The sequence below is a fragment of the Coregonus lavaretus genome (genome assembly GCF_964263955.1).
Source record: "Coregonus lavaretus genome assembly, chromosome: 18".
NCBI lineage: Eukaryota > Metazoa > Chordata > Actinopteri > Salmoniformes > Salmonidae > Coregonus > Coregonus lavaretus.
Window position 1 is genome coordinate 25,047,489 of NC_140005.1, and position 18,010 is coordinate 25,065,498.

Below are 18,010 nucleotides of genomic sequence, written 5' to 3' on the forward strand. Positions count from 1 at the left end.
TTACAATGCTAAGGATTCTTTATTTCGTTTTTACTTTCAGTCTTATTGACATTACATAATTGCAAGCAGACTGCTGGCACCTATTAAACCGTGAAACAGCCTGTAGTCCACCTGGTGCGCTCTTGCATAGCTGGTATCGACAGACGCCAAACTCCCTGTAAGCATCCTATTGTCCAGCTGCTGTGTCCTTTTAGAGGTGGCGCAAAATGAGGTTAAAATAATAGAGGGATAAAAAATATTTTTTTCACTTCTATTTGACTAAAATGTAAATGATAACATCTTTGTCCTGATTTCCTAAGAGCAATTTATTTTGAGATTTTATGGGGGGGGGAATTATTTTTTTATAAGATGGAGAAGCGCGGGTGAGTCGAACAAACAATGGATTTTTGTCAGACGAGTAGTGAAATGGTTGGTTGGCAAATGAAACTATCTTCAGAACTTCAAGGAGCCAGAGCAGCTTAGATGCCACTGTCTTCGCCCTTAGTACGCATCCAGTTGAAGTGCAGGGCTGACAACTCAATGTAAAAAGAATAGGGCATTTACTTGAGCACAGGCTCTTAGTCCTGGAGGAGCAAGCATCAGATTCCGCATATACGTAGAGTAAGTAGGCTTGCAAACTGAATCGACACAGAGGTTACTTAGCCCCAATGGCCTAGTGACAATGACTGACAATCTAAACGGTGTAGGCATTCCACCTGCAGCCCTCCAGGACTAGCGTTTCCTAGCGAAAAACACAGATCCTCAATCCTGTGTGGGTGAACCGTGACCAAGGAGAGGATGTCTTAACCAAGCCATGCCCAGTATGTTGTGAAAACACTGACATCTCTGTACACAACTATACAGTGTCTTGCATTGTGTTCTTCATTGTGCTTCTAAATGGGAAATAAATATTACCTTTATCATTTCTCCACCCTGACAATGTCATTGTGCTTTCAGCTTCCACCTGAATGTTCACTTGGAAATGTTATTGTATATGTTTGGTATCAGTTCTTTAAAGAAACTAATTCTAATCCACAATTTGATCTTTGTTATTAAATGCTAAACCAACTGGGCAAAAAAATAAACCCCCTTTAAAAAAATAGATATATATTTAAAATGGTAAAATGTGGTAAATGTCACCAATATCCTTCATGAGAAATTGCCATTACTGTTCTAGTGCTTTAGCCCAGATAATGAGAAAATGTAAATTCATGAACATTTGTGAAGTTCTTAAATTAATTCCCCCAATGTTGTGTATTGGGTTTCTCACACTTGATAGACCTCATGTTCATGTACTGCATATCGATACCATTTACATTTTAGTCATTTAGCAGACGCTCTTATTCAGAGCGACTTACAGTTAGTGTGTTAGTTTTATTTTTTATACCATACACCAGTAAGGAATGCAAACAAAACATTTACTTTTACCCATTCATGCTGTTGCAAAAGTGAGAAAGAACAAAAGCCCCCTGAACACCAAAGTGTGACTGAACTCTACCCAGCCTGCAGATGTTTATTGCTTCAGCTTTTATGCATCTGACATTTCATGGAGATTATGGTTTGACAACTGACAGTGTAGAAAATTACAAAAGACTCAAGTTTACATGCACACCATTTCAACACAAGATGGTACTGTACAACATGGGCACTATAAAATATATATATTTTCATAATTTGTCATCTGTACATAAAAAACAATATTTACAAGCACACTTGAGGTATGTATGTATGTCACTGTATAAAGCCTATAAAAGTGTCTCCTCCCTGCAACAGCATTGTACTGGGACGTTGCAATGCTGCGGAGGTTGTTTGATTAGCGGCATGCTGCTGGACTGGCCAACAGGCCCAGGATGGTGGAGAGACAGTGCAGCTTCTCCTTCACAAGCTCTGGCAACTTCTCATTCTCTTTGTACCTGGAGCAACACAAGCAGGAACATGTCAGCAAAAAGGTGTTGACAACTACCATTCCTCAAATACAGAAAATTATCAAAATGACAAAAGATGGACATTGACATAGGACTGTATGAAAGGGTGGTGAAGCCATGGGTCAGTTTATTGTATTTGTTATAGGTGCTGTGTAAGTGTTCAGTACCTGGTGGTCTGTCCCTCTGGGGACGTGTAGGTAATACAAGAGACCCCTGCCTGCACCACCAGCTGGGAGCCATCGTTGAACTGCACCCACACCTCTCCACTGGTCAGCTGTGATGCCCAACCAATGTTTGGCACAAAGACCGACTTGAGCACTTTCCCTGTGTTGGTTGTGTGGTCCTGTTTGACCGACAGCGGAGAGCAGTTTTTGTTCACGCTAGTCGAGGTGAAGTCAGACCCATCATAGGAGATCATCTGAAGATTAGAGAAGAAAAAATAAATATTCAACAAAACACCAGAAATATCTTACACTTCCTAAATAAAAATGGATGGAATAAACAGCTTATTTGATAGAATGTGAAATGTTGCGTCTGGAGAAACTCACAGAAGGAGTAATGTGTGGGGGCTTGGGCGGTGATGCCACATCCGTAGGGGCAGGCTGGAACGACGGGCAGGGGGAGGCTGGGTTGGCAGGTCTCCTGGGAGGGACAAATAGAGGAGCAAGATTAGTGACACAAGGACTGGGACTGACATGAGACTGAATATCGCAACATGGTGCTTTCTTTAAATGAACATTTAAAAAAATGTCAACTTCATATTTATAATCTCCAGCACCACCCCAACATCAACATGTGAAAATGGCGCATTTCTATGTTTTGTGGAAAAAAAGATAAGAGGGAGATAAGTGTTTACAATGACATCCTCAGTGTGCGTCATGTGATTTTAACCAATTATGAGAAGGCATGCCAACTAATTTTCTACTTTTGTAAACTACAAAACATAGACACGCACCATTTTTGCATATGTTGATATTGGGGTGGTGCTATAAATTCTGAATATGAAGTAGACATTTTTTGAAATGTCCCTTTAAGTGCTTCCAAACGTGACAATTTTCAGCATTAACACAGACAACAGACATAGTCTCGCTCACCTGCCGATGGTGATGGGGAAGAAGTGAGTGCTCATGGCACAGTGCTGCTCCTCTGCAGTGATTGCCGCCTCTAGAGACAGACAGATGCTGTGGCCCTCGTCAGACAGCTCCACGTACAGCCTGCTCTCTGGGCTGAGGCCACTCAGACCCACCTCTCCCTTCACCGTATACGACTTCCCACTCTTCTCCACCACACGGACCAGCTCCGACGTCTTGTGGGTCTTTGCTCCTGTCACAGCACAGAGGGGAACCACAGGTCAGGATGATTTAGTTTAACTGTGCAACAATAACATTTCAATCTCAGAAGGAAAATACACTTTATCCTTCAAGGTCATTATGTTTCATAGAATTGATGCTTTCTAAATTATCCTCACCATCGTAGAAGCACACCTCCAGGTCTGCATTGGGGGAGTTCTCCATCAGCATACACTTTGCATACTTGGTATAGAGGGTGACTTTGGGAGTCTTGGATTTCACCAGCTGCACAAACTTGGAGGCATACTGGTATTTCTTCCAGTACTTCTCTATTGAAGACAGAGGAGACAAAGGTTAGTTGAAATCAGATTTCCAACATATTTATCAAACTGTGGTTTTTAAATCATGTCACTGCGAGACGTCACTGTCTGGTATTGAGGTGTACCCGGTAGGTCCTCATAGCTGCAGATCAGGATATCCTCAGGAGGAGCAGGGGGACAGTCTAGCACAGGAAACCCCTTCCCCTCATTGGGCTGGTAAATAGTGACCTACAGGAGCATGGTCAAAGGGTGACATTAGTGTTTTGCCATTATTTCACAGACAGATACCATGATACATCCTCTCTGAAGGTTATGAAGTGTTGTGTTATTCCTGAAACTCACCATCAAACCATCACAGGATATCCTGAGGACCTCTTTGCCCCTCTCCTGTGGGCCCTGGCCCTTGAGCAGCTCCATACACACCTCTCCTGTATCCAGAATGCTCACCTGGGGAGAAGGAGACAGAAACCGCAGCTGTAGAGCAGGCAGGCATAGCACTGTCATTGAAAGCAGATCAGATGAATATATACAGGGGGATAACTAGGGTGTATGTCTGTCTTACCACAGCATTTTTTGTCTTCTGTCTGATGGATTTCAGTCTGGAGGCACACAAGGGAGGGAGCACATTTCTCAGGGACTTCTTCTCCTTTTCTACACTTGGTTTGGACAGACTATGCAGCTCTTCCCCATGACCTGGTTGCCCATTCTCCCTGTAGGACTCAGTGTTTGAGGTGTGGAGGTGGTGCTGGTTGTGGTGGAGGTGAGGACTGGTGCCTCTGCCTGCTGGTTTGTCACTCCAGGAGTTGTGTACACCTAGAGGCTCCCTGCCACTATGGAAACTGGCACTGCTGTTGTGAGAGGTGACATCCGTGTGCCTCGGAAACGGGCCTGGTGAGGCAGGGTAAACAAACACGGTCAAGCTCATGTGTGAAAATCTTTATTTTAGAGCTTTTAAATCTTTACATTGGGATGTAAGATTAAGATACAGCAAAGAAAATAGTAGGTGTACTATACCTTCTTTAGTGAACCAATTCTGTACACCTTCTGACTCTTGTAACTGCACGTTTAGTGGATGTGGTGGCTGTATGGAATATGAACATCCTGAGCTGAGGAAATAAAGGGTACATACACGTATCAGTTAGTCAGACAGACACAGCCATCTTAATAAAAATCACATTCTATTAATTACATCACACTGGGACCACATCTTACCTAGCTGTCTGTTTGACAGGCAGTGATGGGAGCCTTCCATGCTCTGTGAAGGGTTGTGGAGTGTCCTTGTAGCTGGAGGACATGGGAAAGGCCAGTCTCCCCGACCCAGTCAGCATCTCCTCAGAGTGGCATCTCTCCAGCTCTGCCTGCCCCATCCCTTGGGCTGGAATGACAGAGGAGCTAGACCGGTCTGAGGAGTGAGTCCTCCGTAGGTACCTGGAGTGGGGCCGTCCACTCTCCCCGCCCGGAACTACCCTGCTCCTGCCTACTCTATCGGAGTGCTGCTGCCACTCCTCAACCCCCTCAAAGCAGGCGCTGCTGGGCGGCCGGGGCAGTGTGGGGATAGGTGCCATGCGGTTGGGCAGGGCAGGTCCAATCACATGTCTGGCTCTCCTCTGGAGACGGCTGCTGCCTGAGGTGGATGAGGTGCAGGCTGTGGAGATGGTGGCGATGCCGCTGTCCATGGAGCCTGGCTCCCCAAGGCCCAGCTCCTTGGTCCTGGCAAGCAGGCTTTGGGTCATGAAGGGGTGGTCCAGTACGGCAGACAGGCTGGGCCGCTGCGCAGGGTCCTTCCTCAGCAGCTGGCGGATTAGGTCCTGGGCCTCCTGGGACACGTGGCTGGGCATGTCATACTCCCCCAGGACCACCTTGTTAAGGGTGTGCTTCACCGTGTCTGTGTCAAACGGGGGCCGGCCCATCAGGAAGGCGTAGAACATGCAGCCCAGAGACCAGACATCAGACTCCAGGCCGTGGGCACTGCGGGTGGCCACCTCTGGGGAGATATAGTTGGGTGTGCCACACATGGTGAAGTGCTTCTCACTGGGGAGCTTGAGCTGGGTGGCCAGGCCAAAGTCAGCTATTTTAAGGTTCATATTGCTCGTCAGCAGCAGGTTGGACAAGGTCAGGTCCCGATGCATGATGCCATGTGTATGCAAGTACAGCATACCTTTCACTATTTGATGCATGAAGTGCTGTGCTGTAATGTGAAAAAAACAAATGAAAACAACAGTTATAAAAGGAAATGAGGACAGGTGTCAAGACATGTTAACGTAGATTTCATATCATGTTAAGAGAAGTATCACTGATGCACTCTAGGGTTGGGTGGTATCCAGATTTTCATTTCGTCATATCGTTTCGGTACCATACTGGGGTAAGACTGGGCAATATATATCGAATTAATTCGATTAATTCTAATTTATGTTCTTGAGCGATATTCCAAATACCTGTATTGCAGAATCAAGGTTTTTGATATTTTTGGTTTTATGAGCGTTTATGTCCGCTTGTTCTCATGTTGTCTTTTTGGTCTCGTCTCGTTCGCTCCTTCTGTGCTGTGCGTCTTCCCATTTACACCAGAGATGTGTATATAATGACGAGATGCTCATGTCTCCACCCTAACAATGGGAGTCGTTGTCCCAAAGGCGGGAAGGCAAGCGACAAGCTTAGGTTCAAAATAAGAGCATAGAAACGCACTGGGCTTATTTTTGACAGATTTTGGAGAGAGTGAAACCTCTCGCTTCTCCTCTTTCTCCCAAGCCCCTCCCCCTAACACTAACAACAACAAAGATGAGAGATCACTTCTTCCTCTCTGACAAACGGTTTCAACTCGCTATTTGCATTTGAGGTTTGGTCGAACAGAATCGGTCATATGGACACCGAAACACACAGAGATACAATTTTACTGTAATATAGGAGAAGTTAACCTTTCGAACCATACCCTGTTTATGTTTCAACTCCTCAAATTTCGAGCAGAGCAGATACTACTAAAACGGATGTACCAATGAACATTTATTCTGGACAATTAATGCTCAGTTTATCGCGCGCGCATTACGGTACCACGTATTGCTAGCAGCATTTTAGTCAAATAAATAGTTATACTAGCTGTTTAGTCTGTTTTATAAATGTGCAATAAGCATAAAACAATTATATAAGGAATTAGCAACTCGTTCTCATTCTGAGAAATAAGGTAGGCCACTTGATTTCAACATCTGAACAAAGTGGACAGAAGAGCATGCTGTTCAAACAGTTGGAGACAAACAGAAGGTTGTGTTCATAACAATTCAACTGTTTCGCCTTGTTAGCTGAATTCAGAGCTTGTGAAATTATACCTAGATCCAAGTTGGCTAAACTTGAAATATAAATATTAGCTGGCTACTCACTAGCACGTGGGCTTGTGCTTGAGAGATTGTTTATGAGACTGGTGTTAATTTTCTATTACGCCTGCTACATTATTAGTGAGTGTGCATTATGCATGGTTTTGGTTAAATTTGTTACAAAAATAGCATTTTTATAGACAGACCTGAAAGCCAGATCAATGATTATTGCAAAAAAAAAGCAGGTACAACTATTATGATAAAATATTTAAATTATTAGTGGGTCTTGTGGTTGTGGAAGGAATATTCAGCTTAGGTACAATTTCACAAACTCTGAATTCATTAGATTATTGCTGACTGTTTTAAATGCAGTGTATCGCCCAGCCCTATACGGGGGATAGGGTATTACCGAATGTGAACACAAGGGGCGCTAATTTCAAAAACGAAGTAAAAAAAAACGTTGACAAACAAAACAATTTAGGCAACAGTGATCTTGATACAGGAGGGGATTGAATGTCTCTGCTGTAACCAAGAAGCTTGATCATGACATCTAGCCACTTAGCTAGCAAACCAAATGCATAGCTGGAGTCCTGAGCTGGATATAATTTATTTGACACATCTTAGATTTCTTATAGTTATACTTAATGCACGGTCCCCAACAAAAAAAAGTATATACACTACTGGTCAAAAGTTTTAGAACACCTACTCATTCAAGGGTTTTTCTTCATTTTTACTATTTTCTACATTGTAGAATAATAGTGAAGACATCAAAACTATGAAATAACACATATGGAATCATGTCGTAACCAAAAAAGTGTTAAACAAATCAAGATATATTTTATATTTGAGATTCTTCAAATAGCCACCTTTTGCCTTGATGACAGCTTTGCACACTCTTGGCATTCTCTCAACCAGCTTCACCTAGAATGCTTTTCCAACAGTCTTGAAGGAGTTCCCACATATGCTGAGCACTTGTTGGCTGCTTTTCCTTCACTCTGCGGTCCAACTCATCCCAAACCATCTCAATTGACTTGAGGTCGGGTGATTGTGGAGGCCATGTCATCTGATGCAGAACTCCATCTCTCTCCTTCTTGGTCAAATTGCCCTTACACAGCCTGGAGGTGTGTTGGGTCATTGTCCTGTTGAAAAACAAATGATAGTCCCACTAAGTGCAAACCAGATGGGATGGCTTATCGCTGCAGAATGCTGTGGTAGCCATGCTGGTTAAGTGTGCCTTTAATTCTAAATAAATCACTGACAGTGTCACCAGCAAAGCGCCCCCACACCATAACACCACCTCCTCCATGCTTAAGGTAGCAAAATACACATGCAGAGATCATCCGTTCACCACACTGCGTCTCACAAAGACACAGCGGTTGGAACCAAAAATCTCACATTTGGACTCCAGACCAAAGGACACATTTCCACCGGTCTGATGTCCATTGCTCGTGTTTCTTGGCCCAAGCAAGTCTCTTCGTCTTACTGGTGTCCTTTAGTAGTGGTTTCTTTGCAGCAATTCGACCATGAAGGCCTGATTCACACAGTCTCCTCTGAACAGTTGATGTTGAGATGTGTCTGTTACTTGAACTCTGTGAAACATTTATTTGGGCTGCAATTTCTGAGGCTGGTAACTCTAATGAACTTATCCTCTGCAGAAGAGGTAACTCTGGGTCTTCCATTCCTGTGGCGGTCCTCATGAGAGCCAGTTTCATCATAGCGCTTGATGGTTTTTGCGACGGCACTTGAAGAAACGTTCAAAGTTCTTGAAATGTTCCGTATTGACTGACCTTCATGTCTTAAAGTAATGAAGGACTGTCGTTTCTCTTTGCTTATTTGAGCTGTTCTTGACATAATATGGACTTGGTCTTTTACCAAATAGGGCTATCTTCTGTATACCCCCCCTACCTTGTCACAACACAACTGATTGGCTCAAACGCATTAAGAAGGAAAGAAATTCCACAAATTAACTTTTAAGAAGGCACACCTGTTAATTGAAATGCATTCCAGGTGACTACCTCATGAAGCTGGTTGAGAGAATGCCAAGTGTGCAAAGCTGTCATCAAGGCAAAGGGTGGCTATTTGAAGAATCTCAAATATATTTTGATTTGTTTAACACTTTTTTGGTTACTACATGATTCCATAAGTGTTATTTCATAGTTTTGATGTCTTCACTATTATTCTACAATGTAGAAAATAGTAAAAATGAAGAAAAACCCTTGAATGAGTAGGTGTTCTAAAACTTTTGACCTACATTTTACATTTTTTACATTTTAGTCATTTAGCAGACGCTCTTATCCATACATTTTATTTTCATACTGGCCCCCCATGGGAATCGAACTCACAACCCTGGCATTGCAAGCGCCATGCTCTACCAACTGAGCTATAAAGGGCTATAGTAGTGTATTTTTTAATTATATTTTTTAAACGGTATTGAAAATCATACCGTTGGTATTTTGAAATACCCCGGTATACGGTATATCGCCCAAGCCTAATGCACTCTCAGGTAAACAATGAGACTCACCATCATCCTCTGAGAGGGGCATCTTCCTGTCTTTCAGGTATCGACTCATCTCTCCATTATGGCACATCTCCAACACCAAGTACACATAGTTACTGTCTTCAAAGTAGTTGTACAGCTGCAAAATAGCAAAATTACAAGCCAAAACGTTATATCAGGGTTAACGCAGTTCTGTAAATTAGTAAATAAGACCTTATTAAAGTAGCACCAATTTCAGCACTACAATGATCAGATAAGCCATAACAGGCCCAACAAAGTTCAACCATGCTTACCTCTAGTATTGACGGATGCTTCAATCGACACTGAATCTCCACTTCGTTACTCACGCGCTGGACCATACCAGATTTGTGCATGGCTTTTTTGTCAATCTGCACAGAGAGGGCAACGATAGAGATAATTACACAGTGAGCTTTATAATACACTGCTTTAGTCTTGTGGTAAACAAACGATCGGTCTTCCACAAAGAGAGTCTGAGAGCTATCCAGAAACAGAACAGACTGTCTGGACTTCCAACAGTCCACAGGGGACCCCTGGGAGGGGAGCTTAGGGAAAATACAAGGCTCTGCTAAACACCACCTGGTAGTGAGAGGATGATGAGTGGATAATTCTTCACTGTGTAGGCTATGTCAACATTTCTAAACCTGTGATTTGTCTGCTTGCACTTGACAATAAACACTTTGTGCTGATGAGCTCTTACATGTGTTTTTACCCCATGGTACAGGAACAGCATGAAACAAGCTTACACCATAAAAGTACTGGGATGTGGACTGTATAGCAACTTTAAAAATTGTACATTCTTACCATTTTGATCGCCACCTCCAAGCCAGTGTTCACTGACTTTGCACGGTAAACACATGCAAAGGAGCCCTTCCCAAGGAGGGTGAGAACTTTGAAGTCCTGAAAAAGAGAAAGAAAACATTTTCACATATGCAATATATCAGTCCAAAATCAATAAGCTAATATTTACATTACAACAAATATGACTAGAATATGTCATATAGCTAGGCCTATGTCCTAAAAATGTCCTAGATTTGCCTGTCAGTTGTTTTTGATAGAGGATGATTCTGATGTGATACCTCAATCTTTAGCTCCCCAGCTGTAGACAAGATTCTCTCCTCATCTTCACTGACTTTGCATTTTGTTGATAGGTTTTGAAATAAATAATGTAGAACTTTATCGAACATCTTCCCTCTGATATGTGTCATGTAGCTGGCTAGACAGACAGTGATTGAGTACAACACTACAACAACCGTAGCTAACGTTAACGTTACCATTTGGTCGTTATGGCTAGCCAACCGTCAGAAGTAAAACATCAAAACATCTGTCTCTGTCATATGGCCAACCAAAACCTTTAATTATCCCGGCTCTCTTCCCGCTAATGAGCAGGCGTTGCGGTACCTGTCACCTGGCAACAATAAACCGATGCGGTAAATCGCAGGGGGGCATGTCTCAGTCAAAACAGTCAACAACAACTCGGCTGCAGCAGCCAGCGCTACTGGTTTTAGCCACCAGCTAGCTAAATTAAAGTTACTCGTCTGCTTTGCTGATTACGAATTATGCTAAGTGGGTAACGTTTGTAGACAACTGACGTAAGCTTGCTATTTAGCTAGCTAATTGTAATGTATTAGCTGCGGGTTAGCCAGCTAACTAGCTAACGTTAGCTAGGTCGACAACTCACCTCGATTTTATCGCCGATTGAAACACTCATCTTGCTTCTTATTTGTCTTCCCAATCGATACAAAATTATTACTCAATACATGTTCATCCAGGTAAACTAATCAGCGGCCGTAAACGACCTTAAATACAACAAACGAATGTTGCCCCTCCAAAACTTTGGTATTTCTTCCATTTTGAAAATATCCGCCCGTTACCCTCGTGGTCACGTGACTGTACACGTCATATGGCAACAAGCAAATGTAGCTACACCCACTTCGAATGCTCCTCAAGCTAAGGGGAGCTTATCAGGAACAAAAAGCACTAGATGCCTTAAAATAACATTGGGTCCTTCTGTGTAAACAACTTTCTCATTTAGTAACTTGACATTTAGAGTTGCTTTGTAGCATAATAGACCTTCAATAAGATGAAGATAATTTGAATACACTTTTTTTGCAAAGAATGAAATAGTACAATATGTTTATCTTAAAGACAAATAATGCATTTACATTTACATTTTAGTCATTTAGCAGACGCTCTTATATAGAGCGAATTACAGTAGTGAGTGCATACATTTATTTATTTATACATTTATTACTTGCCGTCTACACATCTCATGACTGAAAATATGGAAATGCATGAAAACAAGTAAAGAAATAGGCATCCAGTCCATTGCTCTTCTCTCTTTGCTAACAACACTAGGAATGTATCCTCTATATACACAACTATAGGCACTGGCCAGTTTAAATTACTAAAATAATATTTACAGAATCTAGGCATACAGACATCCTTTCAAGTTCATATATTAAATACAAATATATATAATATGTATTATTGCATACATATTTTACTAATAGTTTAATCAGCCATAGCGATTGTTCAGACAGTAATTCTACTTATGTTCCACTACAAGGTTATGTGCAATAAGAGTCACCTTAGAGATCTGATGCTTATGGGACTTTTGAAATGCAAACACGTAAGGTATAAAAACTGTTTTTGGGAGAGCCAGCATTGTTTTCATCTATATCTAATCTTACAGTTAATGACTATATAAGGTATTGTCTAACCTCTGAGGGAGGAGCACACCATTGTAACATACAAGGGAAAGTAAAAAAAATATCAAAAGGAAAACAATCTAACAGGGGGACTCTGAATACAAATGCACAAAACAGCCCATTGAGTGGTGGTGGACATGGAAAAATGGTCCCGGATATACTATGTACTGTATGTTTGGGTAGACCTTGTCTAAATGGTCTGATGGGAGCTAGAGTGCTGGTAGCAGAGCTTGTTTGGCAGAGGGGCTCAGTCAATCTCCATCTCTCCTGAAGGAGGCTTTGTCTGGTTGCTACCGTTTGCCGCGCCCCTCCCGCCAGTTCCTTGCCTTGGGCCGTTATGAGCCCCATTGCTCTTGTCATTCTCCTCTGACACATGCTCTGCTTTGGGATTCGGCCGGTTGACCACTGGGTTGCATACTTCATCCAGTTCCTAAAGTATAGGTATATGTGGAAGATAGGAGGATGCAGTATTATTAAAATAATCAGTACCTGGTGACGATGGGCCAATAGCATGTCATATGATTGAATCATTCACACTTATCACACACACCTGTATTTTGGAAATTATGTCTGCTACTTTCACGACTGGGTCCTGGGCGATGGTGAGTTGGCTCTGGGCATTCATCTTGCTGTTCATCCAGCCCATGCTTTCATTTAAACACTTCTCCACGTTGCTAATCTCCTCAGCATTCAGATGCTGGTAACGCTCATCCTGAGTGTTGATAGGAAACAAAACAATTAGAGATGGCACACCTCTATCTCATTAAGTGAATCACCTCATCTATGCCCTCACAAATCAAATAAAATCAAATGTTATTTGTCACATTTGCCGAATACAACAGGTGTAGACCTTACAGTGAAATGCTTACTTACAAGTCCTTAACCAGCAATGCACTTTTAAGAAAAATAAGGGTTAAGTAAAAAATAGATTTAGAGAAATTATATGCAAATAGTCCGGGTAACCATTTGATTAGCTGTTCAGGAGTCTTATGGCTTGGGGGCAAAAGCTGTTAAGAAGCCTTTTGGACCTAGACTTGGCACTCCGGTACCGCTTGGCTTGCAGTAGCAGAGAGAACAGTCTATGACTAGGGTGGCTGGAGTCTTTGACAATTTTTAGGGCCTTCCTCTGACACCGCCTGGTATAGAGGTCCTGGATGTCAGGAAGCTTGGCCCCAGTGATGTACTGGGCCGTACGCACTACCCTCTGTAGTGCCTTGCGGTCGGAGGCCGAGCAGTTGCCATACCAGGCAGTGATGCAACCAGTCAGGATGCTCTCGATGGTGTAGCTGTAGAACTTTTATGAGGATCTGAGGACCCATGCCAAATCTTTTCAGTCTCCTGAGGGGGAATAGGCTTTGTCATGCCCTCTTCACGACTGTCTTGGTGTGTTTGGACCATGATAGTTTGTTAGTGATGTGGACACCAAGGAACTTGAAGCCCTCAACCTGCTCCACTACAGCCCTGTCGATGAGAATGGGGGCATGCTCGGACCTCTTCTTTTTCCTGTAGTCCACAATCATCACCTTTGTCTTGATCACGTTGAGGGAGAGGTTGTTATCCTGGCACCACACGGCCAGGTCTCTGACCTCCACCCTATAGGCTGTCTCATCATTGTCGGTGATCAGGCCTACCACTGTTGTGTCGTCTGCAAACTTAATGATGGTGTTGGAGTCGTGCCTGGCCATGCAGTCATGGGTGAACAGGGAGTACAGGAGGGGACTGAGCACGCACCCCTGAGGGGCCACCGTGTTGAGGATCAGCATGGCAGATGTGTTGTTACCTACCCTTACCACCTGGGGGCGGCCCATCAGGAAGTCCAGGATCCAGTTGCAGAGTGAGGTGTTTAGTCCCAGGGTCCTTGGCTTAGTGATGAGCATTGAGGGCACTATGGTGTTGAACGCTGAGCTGTAGTCAATGAAAAACATTCTCACGTAGGTGTCCCTTTTGTCCAGGTGGGAAAGGGCAGTGTGGAGTGCAAATAGAAATTGCATCATTTGTGGATCTGTTGGGGCGGTATGCAAATTGTTGTAGGTCTAGGGTTTCTGGGATAATGGTGTTGATGTGAGCCATGACCAGTTTTTAAAGCATTTCATGGCTACAGACGTGAGTGCTACGGGTCGGTAGTCATTTAGGCAGGTTACCTTAGTGTTCTTGGGCACAGGGACTATGGTGGTCTGCTTGAAACATGTTGGTATTACAGTTAGGGACAGGTTGAAGACAACTGCTAGTTGGTCAGCGCATGCTCGGAGTACACGTCCTGGTAATCCGTCTTGCCCTGCGGCCTTGTGAATGTTGACCTGTTTAAAGGGCTTACTCACATCGGCTAAGGAGAGCGTGATCACACAGTCGTCTGGAACAGCTGATGCGCTCATACATGCTTCAGTGTTGCTTGCCTCGAAGCGAGCATAGAAGTAATTTAGCTCTTCTGGTAGGCTCGTGTCACTGGGCACCTCGCGGCTGTGCTTCCCTTTGTAGTCTGTAATAGTTTGCAAGCCATGCCACATCCGACGAGCGTCGGAGCCGGTGTAGTGCGATTCAATCTTAGTCCTGTATTAACGCTTTGCCTGTTTGATGGTTCGTCGGAGGGCATAGCAGGATTTCTTATAAGCGTCCGGGTTAGAGTCCCGCTCCTTGAAAGCAGCAGCTCTACCCTTTAGCTCAGTGTGGATGTTGCCTGTAATCCATGCCTTCTGGTTGGGGTATGTACGTACAGTCACTGTGGGGACGACGTCATCGATGCACTTATTGATGAAGCCATTGAATGATGTGGTGTACTCCTCAATGCCATCGGAAGAATCCCGGAACATATTCCAGTCTGTGCTAGCAAACAGTCCTGTAGCTTAGCATCTGCGTCACCTGACCACTTCTTTATTGACCGAGTCACTGGTGCTTCCTGCTTTAGTTTTTGTTTGTAAGCAGGAATCAGGAGGATAGAGTTATGGTCAGATTTGCCAAATGGAGGGCGAGGGAGAGCTTTGTACACGTCTCTGTGTGTGGAGTAAAGGTGGTCTAGAGTTTATTTTCCTCTGTTTGCACATTTAACATGCTGGTAGAAATGAGGTAAAACTGATTTAAGTTTCCCTGCATGAAAGTCCCCAGCCACTAGGAGCCCCGCCTCTGGACAAACAAATCAATTAATAAAAATGTCACAGATGGTTTATTACATACATCCTGGGTTAAACCCAGAGACAGATTAAGTCACAATAGTGTCACAACTGCTCATAAAATTACTATGACAATGACCTAACCAGCTTTGAAAAGTGTGTACAGGCCCCAGAGGAGTGTCCTGAATATGGAAAAGGAAAGTAACTAGCACAATCCCAACAGAGCAGTGGTGTAGTAGTTCACAGAGAAATAGAGGCATTGTAAATGGGCTCAGCATAATTTCATTGCATCTCACACTGAGCTTTAATTAAAAAATAAATAAAAATTATTTCACCATTATTTAACCAGGTAAGCCAGTTGAGAACAAGTTCTCATTTACAACTGCGACCTGGCCAAGATAAAGCAAAGCAGTGCGATAAAAACAACAACAGAGTTACATATGGAATAAACAAAACGTCCAGTCAATAACACAATAGAAAATGTGTGCAAATGTAGTAAGTTAAGGCAATAAATAGGCCATAGTGCAAAATAATTACAATTTAGTATTAACACTGGAGTGATAGTTGTGCAGAAGATGATGTGCAAATAGAGATACTGGGGTGCAAATGAGCAAAATAAATAACAATATGGGGATGAGGTAGTTGGGTGGGCTAATTACAGATGGGCTGTGTACAGGTGCAGTGATCGGTAAGCTGCTCTGACAACTGATGCTTAAAGTTAGTGAGAGATAAGAGTCTCCAGCTTCAGAGATTTTTGCAGTTCGTTCCAGTCATTGGCAGCAGAGAACTGGAAGGAATGGCGGCCAAAGGAGGTGTTGGCTTTGGGGATGGCCAGTGAGATATACCCGCTGGAGCGCATACTACGGGTGAGTGTTGCTATGGTAAGATAAGGCGGGGATTTGCCTAGCAGTGACTTATAGATGACCTGGAGCCAGTGGGTTTGGCGACAAATATGTAGTGAGGGCCAGCCAACGAGAGCGTATAGGTCACAATGGTGGGTAGTGTATGGGGCTTTGGTGAAAAAACGGATGGCACTGTGATAGACTACATCCAATTTGCTGAGTAGAGTGTTGGAGGCTATTTTGTAAATTACATTGCCGAAGTCAAGGATTGGTAGGATAGTCAGTTTTACAAGGGCATGTTCGGCAGCATGAGTGAAGGAGGCTTTGTTGCGAAATAGGAAGCCGATTCTAGATTTAACTTTGGATTGGAGATGCTTAATGTGAGTCTGGAAGGAGAGTTTACGGTCTAACCAGACACCTAGCTATTTGTAGTTGTTCACATATTCTAAGTCAGACCCGCCGAGAGTAGTGATTCTAGTCGGGCGGGCGGGTGCAAGCAGTGTTCGACTGAAGAGCATGCATTTAGTTTTACTAGCGTTTAAGAGCAGTTGGAGGCTACTGAAGGAGTGTTGTATGGCATTGAAGCTCGTTTGGAGGTTTGTTAACACAGTGTCCAATGAAGGGCCAGATGTATACAAAATGGTGTCGTCTGCGTAGAGGTGGATCTGAGAGTCACCAGCAGCAAGAGCGACATCATTGATATACACAGAGAATAGAGTCGGCCCGAGAATTGAACCCTGTGGCACCTCCATAGAGACTGCCAGAGGTCCAGACAACAGGCCCTCCGATTTAAAGGTGATGCATGGTCAATCTGACGTCTGCATTGGCTGTGCAGCATTTACGGTGATATGGCCTCTGCAGAAGTCAGGGCATTCATACTTCTTACACTTCGCCAAGCAGCGCAGAGCTGTTGTGAAGGAAGTCGTCAAGGAAGTGAGTTTGTGTTTATACAGGACCTCCCGCCCTCACCTACCGTCAACCAATCTTGTCAATGCGGAGCTATATGCAGCCCTCCGCATTGCAAAGAAAATTGAGAGGTGCATGGCAATGCGGTACAGAGCTGAATTTGGCCTCTGCATGCCTCCGGAGGCTCCACAATTGCGTCACACCATCCATACGGCGCCTCTGACCACATTTTCGGATCAAGCATCAATTGGCTCTTAGTGTCTCATCACTCCACAGAAACCATGTTCCCACTGAGGGTTAAATGTTTTTAAAGTGGGAGGGAACAAGCACGCAAGAGCATAATAATGAGGGGGTTCGATTAATCCCGCCCGGGCACCAGGGTAGATGTGTTATGCACCGGCTGAAAGTTCATTGCATTCGATTTGGAACCGGGCTGCCTCCTGGGCGCGAGCCAGGTGCCCCGCTCTGTCCGACGGCGAAGTCGGCTTAAAAAAAAAGGTGATGTAATTAAGCACGTGCAGTAATTAATAGGATTCTTTGTTTTCCCATGCAAAAGTGATTGCTTTTGATAAAAACAGTTTATCTGCTTCCCAATGAAAACTAATTTGAAAATGCAAACATTTATTTAATGGAAAAGAGATTTATGGAAGTTGCACCATGCTGCCTTGTTGACAACATGACCAAGCAGCGCAGATTACTGTTCGATTTGAGAAGGGCACACCTCCCTCCCCACTTTCGCCCGATTAGGGGCCATTGCCCAGTTCAACCCGGGCAGCGTAAAATAACTCCCTCAATGCCTTTTCGGACAGTAGTACAATCGAAAAAACTAAGTGACGCTCAAGGATGAAAGGATGCTGAACTATAACATAAAAATATTCCAGTTTTTACCTTCTGTTTATAAAGCTCCACAGCCTTCATATAGAGTTGGATCTTCTTGCCAATCTCTTCAAATGCCCTCGGCCTGTCTTCCTGCTCCCTGTGCCTGTCATGAATGGGCTGGCCAAACCTCTGGAAAAGGACATCAGTCAAATAAATCACTCAAATCAAGTCACATTCCTAAACCTTCAGGCTGTCCACCTAAATGCCCCAAATACATTTGTTTATTATTCATGTTTCT

The 18,010-nt window shown here is 43.6% G+C and overlaps 2 protein-coding genes across 2 annotated transcripts in view; both read right to left on the reverse strand.

The window, feature by feature from the left end:
• Window positions 1-1,462: 1,462 nt before the first annotated feature.
• Window positions 1,463-11,222, reverse strand: LOC311145589 (serine/threonine-protein kinase PLK4-like). The gene is made up of 14 exons (XM_084181866.1): window positions 11,012-11,222; window positions 10,135-10,230; window positions 9,606-9,701; window positions 9,337-9,451; window positions 4,726-5,701; window positions 4,528-4,619; window positions 4,076-4,401; window positions 3,856-3,960; window positions 3,639-3,741; window positions 3,373-3,522; window positions 2,999-3,227; window positions 2,453-2,546; window positions 2,072-2,322; window positions 1,463-1,892 (listed from the first exon to the last, which is right to left on the reverse strand). The coding sequence occupies exons 1-14, from the start codon at window positions 11,039-11,041 to the stop codon at window positions 1,793-1,795; spliced, it is 2,763 nt and encodes a 920-aa protein (XP_084037992.1). The 5' UTR covers window positions 11,042-11,222; the 3' UTR covers window positions 1,463-1,792.
• Window positions 11,223-12,288: 1,066 nt separating this feature from the next.
• Window positions 12,289-18,010, reverse strand: part of LOC311145368 (heat shock 70 kDa protein 4L-like) — a gene marked incomplete at both ends in the record, with an annotated part of 29,547 nt that continues 23,825 nt past the window's right edge. The window contains 3 exons of the mRNA XM_084181589.1: window positions 12,289-12,471; window positions 12,592-12,753; window positions 17,782-17,901. Of these exons, the coding sequence (XP_084037715.1) occupies window positions 12,289-12,471; window positions 12,592-12,753; window positions 17,782-17,901 (465 nt within the window). The remainder of the gene's footprint in view (window positions 12,472-12,591; window positions 12,754-17,781; window positions 17,902-18,010) is intronic.